This window comes from Gymnoscopelus braueri (genome assembly GCF_963280865.1).
Source record: "Gymnoscopelus braueri genome assembly, chromosome: 4".
Classification (NCBI taxonomy): Eukaryota; Metazoa; Chordata; class Actinopteri; order Myctophiformes; family Myctophidae; genus Gymnoscopelus; species Gymnoscopelus braueri.
In genome coordinates this window covers 12,938,071-12,947,091 of record NC_137605.1, presented here as the reverse complement: position 1 = coordinate 12,947,091, position 9,021 = coordinate 12,938,071, and the positions used below count along the sequence as shown (strand labels likewise).

At 37.4% G+C, this 9,021-nt stretch overlaps 1 protein-coding gene and 1 long non-coding RNA gene across 2 annotated transcripts in view; both read left to right on the top strand.

Annotated features, from left to right (window-relative positions):
* Nucleotides 1-374: 374 nt before the first annotated feature.
* Nucleotides 375-5,132, top strand: LOC308084473 (uncharacterized protein; the record flags this gene model as incomplete). The annotated part of the gene is made up of 7 exons (XM_080427138.1): nucleotides 375-430; nucleotides 543-705; nucleotides 1,325-1,417; nucleotides 1,506-1,595; nucleotides 4,088-4,213; nucleotides 4,359-4,493; nucleotides 4,939-5,132. Exons 2-7 carry the CDS (start codon nucleotides 543-545, stop codon nucleotides 5,130-5,132), a joined length of 801 nt encoding a protein of 266 aa, XP_080283264.1. The 5' UTR covers nucleotides 375-430.
* A 1,182-nt stretch (nucleotides 5,133-6,314) lies between these two features.
* The window catches only part of LOC308083728, a 16,451-nt gene continuing 13,744 nt past the window's right edge, over nucleotides 6,315-9,021 (top strand). The window contains exons 1-2 of the long non-coding RNA XR_013933001.1: nucleotides 6,315-6,437; nucleotides 6,565-6,699. This is a non-coding gene — a long non-coding RNA (uncharacterized lncRNA). The remainder of the gene's footprint in view (nucleotides 6,438-6,564; nucleotides 6,700-9,021) is intronic.

The following is a 9,021-nucleotide window of genomic DNA, read 5'->3' as shown; positions in this document are numbered from 1 at the left end:
TATTAATGTTTTTGAACAAGTCATTACGAAATATACATTTTTATATAATTTTTTTTTTTTTTTTTCGATTTCAATTCTTTGAGTCGTGACGAGCATGAGTCGATAATCAAGTCTTTCGACTTTTGGTCCCATCCCTAGTGCTCTACATAATTTGCTAAATGTCTGTTGCCATTGGTTACGGTTTAAAACTTTTAACGGTTGTCTGTGAGGTCAGCTGACCACATGTGTGCTACTTCTTGAGAAGTTTGTCACTTCCTCAATTCTACATTTTGTGGTAAAGAGCCTATTGGTTGTTCTGCAGTGTGTATGTTTTTGTGCCTCATGAATATGTATGCATGTACGTACAGTATAAGTGTGGCCAAAACTACAGCCTAGAACAGACAGCAGCTCAGAGAACACCAGTGTAGTTTGACACAGCTATTGGACAAAAGTGAGTAACATAATTGTATTATTATTTTGAAAAATATTATTAAATAATACAAGTATTAACATGAACTTGAAGTAACTAACTTGAGTTACTTTTTTTTGTGTTGTTCCTTAAGATGTCAGCGGATATTTCTGTCAATCCAGCCAGAAAAAAGAGAGTGCGGAACGATGGACGGGTCAGGGAGCAGAATGGAGATGAGAATGAGACTCATGACTACATTAACAAAAGACCACGCCGCCTCAGACGCTCCGGCTCACAGGAGGCTCCACGCGATCTAGGTACACAGTAAAATACTTACTCTCTCTGCTCACAATATTACTGATTATATGATACACATTAAAGAATATACAGTAGGATCCTTCATCAATATACAGGGAGATATGTACTGATTACATCAGTGGTTCTCAAAGCTTTTCATGTCAAAGACCCCAAATTAATATGCATTTGGTTGTGGATCCCCATCTGAAAATATTTTAGGTCTGAGACCCGCGCCTATACAAGATTTATGTTTATGAATGCTTTAACATTCCAAAATGTTTGTTTTCAAGATTATTTTTGAAAATATCCGATGTATATAAGCCAGGTTAATGTGGTTAAACTTATTTTGATGCTATATTCACTTATTCTGCTGGGCACCCCCTGGAACCCCATCATGGACCCCCGGCGGTCCCCGGAACCCACTTTGAGAACCACTGGATTACATGACATTTTTGAGAAAGCCACAATTGCATGTTGTAAATTGAAGACATGTTCATTCAACTATGTTATTGTACATCAGGTCAGACATACAAACCTTTCTGCAGAAATGTACTTTATTATATTATTCACTCTGTGTTGTTTGAATTTAAACATGGAAGCTGATAAAGTTGTAAAGTGCATTATACTAATATCCTGCAGTTATCCAGAGAGCCATCGTCAGAGCGTGTGCAGTGTGCCTAACGCTGCTGTTTCTCCTAATGGCAGTGAGAACCGTGGACAAGGTCATGGACTGTGAGTATCAGGAGGACAAAGGTCTAATTCAGGCTCTTATAACAGTAACAACTGTGTTTATCTTCAGCTTTTGGTCCTCTGTTTGCAGATAATTCAGCCGACACCCACATCAACAACCTGACCCTGAAGATAATCCAGTTAGAAAGTGAAGTAAACCAGCTGAAGAGACAGACAGCAGGTGAGAGACGATACAAACCTTTTTGAATAAATATGAAATTGTGTATTACCATAATTATTGTTATTATTATGGCTTCTATTTATTATTATAAATAGAAGCCATTGTTTTAGCATCAACAGGGGCTACAACAGCAATGGAAACACAGACATGTGTGGGGAGGATGAATTGGCAATTTGGCATAGAGAGAGCTGTGGGAATAATATCTGTAAGGTCACATGTGCAAGAGGAGTGTGAGTGTCATTTAGAGTTTATAACATACTTATATACTTACATACTTTCTGAACATACATACACTCAGTGGTGGAAGAAGTACTCAGATTTTTTACTTAAGTAAAAGTAGCAATACCACATTATACAAAAACATACTCTGTTACAAGTAAAAGGCCTGTATTCAATGTACTTGCGTAAAAGTATAAAAGTACTGGCATCGAATACGAATACCAAAAGTACTCAAATGCTCCTAAATTTGTCACACTTTGTTCAAAAATAGAGATCTACAAGCTCACATCAGGTCTTGCTGGCTTGTAGATCTGATGTTTTCAAATAACTGAAGTATAAAATAGGGCTTAATTGCTTAATGTATCAATTCTGTATTAATAATCTAAATATGAAAAGTAACTAACTAGTAACTGAAGCTTAAGATAATTGTATAGTAATAATTAATAATTGTGGAGTAAAAAGTACAATATGTGCCTCTGAGATGTAGTGGAGTAGAAGTATAAAGTATTAAAAAAAGTCAAGTGAAAATACCAGAAAATTGTACATGAGTAAATGTGTGGTGTAGAAAACACCATTGCCATAATAAATGAATAGTTTTACCCTCCACTCAACTACATCTATGACTACTATTATTATTACAACTATGTGTTAGAATTGATTATCAGTACATTGAAATCAGTAATTCTCCTGTTTGATATGTTTAGACAATACAGTTACAGCCAGATCCCTTATCCTTATTTAACGGGTAATGGGTAGAAAATCACGGGTAATGGTTATTTGAATAGAATTCCTCTTAGTTTTAGTCATATTTTAGCCATCTGAAATGTTTTAGTGTTATTCTACTTTTAGTTGATTAATTTATACTTAGCTGTGCTTCGAAAATAGCCAATCTACAATCTCACAACACGTCGCAGCGCGAGACGTTTTGAGCTCGTAGATCTGCTCTTTTCGGAGCGCAACAGCCGCACGCAACCGAGCATAAAATGATTTGTCTTATTATTATTATTATTATTATTTCTACTTGATCTCTTCTCCACTAGTCCTTTCCTGACACTTTAGTCTTGTTGTTATTTATTGACGAAATTATCAATATATTTAGTCATAGTTTTAGTCATCATATAGCCTAGTTTTTATTTAGTTTTCATAAGTAAAAAAAAAAGGTAGTTGACGAACATTTGTCGTCATAATTTTAGTCGATGAAATTAACACTGGTAGCACCTACAGTACCAATAGATCAAGAGACCTAAAGAAAGCCCAGCGTTGCTGGTAAAATGTTTACTCAGTGAAGAGTTAAAGGTAGTATTTATTTACTGTACAGTATATTCAATCCTCTGCTGAACCCCAAGACTCCTGGGGGTCCCCAGACCCCACTTTGAGAACCACTGGTGTAGCGGACATGAAGATTAGTGGACAGTTAGTCTGGTGTAGGAGCTGTATCACAAATCAGAGGCTGCTCCTTCATATTGAGGGGGGAGGGGGGGTGCAGCAAAATGATTGCTGCATCAAAATCAGTTTAACCAGATCTAAGCTCACAACGCGTCACAATGCGACGCGTTGTGAGCTTGTAGATCTATTGAAAATACAAATCTTGAAATTCAATTTACAATATTTGTGAAACAATTTAACAGTACAAATCTTGCATTGGGAATTGGGGGTGCCAGCACAAAATATTTTCAGATGGGGGTCCGTGGCCAAATACATAATTTGGGGGTCCTTGACATGAAAATATTTGGGCACCACTGCACTACTCCACATGTCTACTTTATTTGGATATTGAGATTTAAAGGGAATTTTTGCTCAGCCACATTTAGAAGAAAATACACAACTTTCACTACATTTATGAACCTGACAGATACTTCTAGTCCTGAAGAGACACTTTCAAACTTCAAGCCTTCCAACTGTAAGAGGAATTCATCAAAGGCAGCTGGACCACATAATGTACTGACCTGTTCATAACCAAATGCTCCCAAAACAATGAAATACTAGAGATCAGGGAGTCATAAACTTCAAATAATAACAATAATAATTTACAGTGGGTAAAGAAACAAATGATAAACATATTATCCCTCAGAAGTGATTGAAGGACGTTTTGCTTCCATTTCCACACAAACACTTTTCAACACTATCCTCAGTGAGGATAAATCAAACAGTGGCAAAATGCAGAATAGTTAAACTAACACACTGCCTCTAATACACATGAATGATGGAATGTGTTTAATGTTTACATTCGTTTTATATTGTAACCTGACTGTCTTCTATACCTGTTGTCTCAGGATCTGCTTTGGAATGTTACGTGTGCACCACGGACTCGGTAGCTACAGGAGAATGTACTGAAGAAAGACAGGACTGTCCTAGTAGTTCTGATAAATGTTTTGCAGGAACATACAGAGTCTATCAGGGTATGTAACAGAAGTATAACCTCTGCATTTCATTTTTGTGAGGTCTAAAAGTCGTAGATTACCGTATCTTTCTAGTATTAAGATATTATTATTATAATATTAAGATATTATTTGCCTGAGATATAATATCTTGTTTGTTTTTTAGATCCAGTTAACTACAAGGATGTTACTGTGAAGAATTGCAAGGCAGAGCATAAGTGTGTTACTGGCTCAGTGTATTTTAAAAATGTCATTGGAATCACCCAGTGTTGTAGCACTGACCTCTGCAACACGATCATACGTAAGTAACTACATTATAACCATCTGTTGTGTGTTTGAATCTATGTTTGCTAAACTCTATAACCACTGTACAGTATGAATGATAAACACTGTACATATGAATGATAAACACTATAACACTGTACAGTATGAATGATAAACACTATAACTACTGTACAGTATGAATGATAAACACTATAATCACTGTGCATATGAATGATAAACACTATAACACTGTACATATGAATGAGGATGAGACATTTATGAAAACCTACTGTACCTCCAAGGTGTTTTTACATTAATTTAATAACTTTCAGCCGTGCCAGAGGACAACTACAATAAACTTGTGTTTTAACTAAAACTACACAGTTCTTACATGTAAATTATGTGAATATTGTTTTATTGTACATGAGGTTAAAGGTTGAACACATCATCTATATGACATTTTATACATTTAACCCTTACAGCTCCTGTCAACGATACTCCCAACGGTTTGAAGTGCTACACGTGTGAAGAAAACGACTGCTCCTACATTCTATCATGTACTGGAGATCAGGATCACTGCATCTCAGATATTGGTAATACGTTTATGAATTTATATGATACTTCCCCTGTTTACCCATATATTTCACATTCCTTAGTTCAGAAGAATGTTCAATGATCTTTCTAGACATGAAGCATTACATTAAGTAGAGACAGTAAAATAATAACCCGTACATCACGTGTGTGTGTGTGTGTGTGTGTGTGTGTGTGTGTGTGTGTGTGTGTGTGTGTGTGTGTGTGTGTGTGTGTGTGTGTGTGTGTGTGTGTGTGTGTGTGTGTGTGTGTGTGTGTGTGTGTGTGTGTGTGTGTGTGTGTGTGAATGAGTGTGAGTGTGAGTGTCGGTTTTCTGTGTCACTGGTTCTCAAACCTTTGATAGTGGAGTATTTTTCTTGTTTTGTCACAGACACGGAGAGTGAAGGAAATGTGGTGACCAATGTGGGCTGTGGCTCAAAGAGCTTTTGTTATGATGATGATGGAGAAAAGAATGAAGAGTGCTGTGAAGGTGACTTGTGCAACGATGCTGATTTTAGGGCTAAAAGTTCTAGAAACACAGGTAATTTTGTATAATGCCTAAAGCCAACTATTTCACTACAGTGTGTAAATGAAGTGACATGCTTTAATTTCTACTCTTTTTCATAGTTTATACTATACAGTATACTAAGTACAGAGAGTTAGGCAGAAATAATCATTTGAAAATCATGGGAACCAACACACAAGCACGTCTGTCTTGGGACACTAACTTTAAATTAGCAACATGAAAATGTTTGAGAACCACTGCACTACACCACATGTCTACTTTATTTGGATATTGCCATTTAAAGGGAATTTTGCTCAGCCACAATTAGAAGAAAATACACAACTTTAACTACATTTATGAACCTGACAGATACTTCTAGTCCTGAAGAGACACGTTCAAACTTCAAGCCTTCCAACTGTAAGAGGAATTCATCAAAGGCAGCTGGACCACATAATGTGCTGACCTGTTAATAACCAAATGCTCCTAAAACAATGACCTACTTTATCAGATTAGGGAGTCATGAACTTCAAATAACAACAATAATAATTTACTGTGGGTAAAGAAACAAATGATAAACATATTACTCCTCAGAAGTGATTGAAGGACGTTTTACTTCCATTTCCACACAAACACTATTCAACACTATCCTCAGGAGGATAAATCTAACGGTGGCAAAATGATGAAAAGTTAAACTAACACACTGCTCCTAATACACATGATGGAATGTGTTTAATGTTTATATTAGTTTTCTATTGTAACCTGACTGTCTTCTATCTGTTGTCTCAGGATCTGCTTTGGAATGTTACGTGTGTGACCCGGGAGATACAGGAGAATGTACTGAAGAAAGACAGAACTGTACTAATAGTTCTGATAAATGTTTTGCAATAACAGCCAGAGTCTATCTGGGTATGTAACATAAGTATAACCTCTGTATTTTATTTTTGTGAGGTCCAAACTCTGTCGATAGATTACAGTATCTTTCTAGTATGATTAAGATAATATTTGCCAGAGATATATCTTGTTTGTTTTTTAGATCCAGTTAACTACAAGGATGTTACTGAAAAGAGTTGCAAGGCAGATGATGAGTGTTCTACTGGCTCAATGCATTTTAAAGAGGGAAATTATTTTACCCTGTGTTGTAGCACTGACCTCTGCAACACGATCATACGTAAGTAACTACATTATAACCATCTGTTGTGTGTTTTAATCTATGTTTGCTAAACTCTATAACCACTGTACAGTATGAATGATAAACACTATACCACTGTACATATGAATGATAAACACTATAACACTGTACACATGAATGATAAACACTATAACACTGTATATATGAATGATAAACACTATAACACTGTACATATGAATGATAAACACTATAACACTGTACACATGAATGATAAACACTATAACACTGTATATATGAATGATAAACACTATAACACTGTATATATGAATGATAAACACTATAACACTGTACATATGAATGATAAACACTATAACACTGTACACATGAATGATAAACACTGTACATATGAATGAGGATGAGACATTTATGAAGACCTACCTCCCAGGTGTTCTTACATGAATGTAATAACTTTTAGCTGTGCCAGAGGACAACTACAATAAACACTATAACACTGTACTAGAACTAACTACACAGTTCTTACATGTAAATAATTGAATATTGTTTTATTGTACATGAGGTGAACACATCATCTATATGACATTTTATACATTTAACCCTTACAGCTCCTGTCGTCTTTACTCCCAACGGTTTGAAGTGCTACACTTGTGAAGATGACGACTGCTCCCACATTCTATCATGTACTGGAGATCAGGATCACTGCTACTCAACAAAATGTAATAATCTTATGAATTAATATAATGCCTATCCTGTTCACCCTTATATTTCACATTCCTCAGTTCAGAAGAATGTTCAATTTTTATAGACATGGAGCATTACATTAAGTAGAGACAGTAGTGTAATGACCCGCACATCATACGTGTGTGTGTGTGTGTGTGTGTGTGTGTGTGTGTGTGTGTGTGTGTGTGTGTGTGTGTGTGTGTGTGTGTGTGTGTGTGTGTGTGTGTGTGTGTGTGTGTATGTGAGTGTGTGTCAGTTTTCTATGTCACTGGCTCTCAAACCTTCTTTAATAGTGGAGTATTAAGACGTATATTATTTTGTTTTGTTTTGTCACAGACACGGAGAGCGAAGGAAACGTGGTGACCCTTGATTGCTGTGCCTCGAAGAACATTTGTTATGATAATGATGGAGAAAAGGCAGAAGAGTGCTGTGAAGGTGACTTGTGCAACGATGCTGATTTTAGGGCTAAAAGTTCTAGTGGCACAGGTAATTTCTAATAATGCCTATACTATTTCGCTACAGTGTGGACATGAAGTGACATATGCTTTAATTTGTACTCTTTTTCATAGTTTATACTATACAGTATACTAAGTACAGAGAGTTAGGCAGGCATAAGCATTTGAAAATCATGGGAACCAACACACAAGCACGTCTGTCTTGGGACACTAACTTTAAAGGTAGGGTAAGTGATTTTCTTTGGTTAAAATACGTGTTAAATAGCTCTATATTCTGATAGTACTCATTGCTATAGAGTGTTTCTTCAGTAAAAGGAGTCTCCTTGTCTCTCCAGCTCTTTATAAAACAGAACATTCATTTTTGTTTCAGTTTCAGTTTCATTTCCAATTTTATCCAATCAGGATAGAGAACTCAATCAGGATATAGATTAAACAAGTGAAATTGGAAGTGATGGCACTAAGAAATGGAGAGACAGCGAGATCCCAAACCGACGCGACGCTGCCGCGACAGCGTCGCGACCGGTACCGACCCGGCGGACGGGTCGGTACCGGTCGCGACCGGGTCGGTACCGGTCGCGACCGGGTCGACGGACTACCGACAGAACCGACCTTTAACCGACGCACCGACGCTTTCACCGACGTTGCCAAAGAAGCGTCGCGACCGGGTCGACGGAGTCCCGACCCACCAACGCAGTACCGACGCAGTACCGACAGTACCGACGCAGTACCGACGCAGTACCGACCACCGACCTTTAAGCAACCTCCTACCGACCCAACGACCGTGGACTGTTGCGGAGTTTTTTTTTTTTTTTTGCACATTGAAGTTGAGATTTCATTAAGCCAGATCTTTGTCAATTTTACTTCAATTCTTATCATTTTAATGTTTATATGATCTTTAAAGGTTATATTTTAATTTGGTATCAGTCATGTTTTTTTTGTAATTTATTAAGATTTATTTCCTTATTTTCTCATGGCACCAAGTCAATTTCCGATCAATCTACCATATATGCAGTCTTCTGGCACAGCTTTCCCCCCCCCCCCCCCCCACCTGCGTCCCCCCCCCCACCCACCGGGACCGCCCCCCCGGACCCCCCCTCGGCCCAAGGTGTCACTCATATGATGTGGTTTGCACTGTCTTGCACCAGTCCTGTTGTAAACTGCGCTCCAC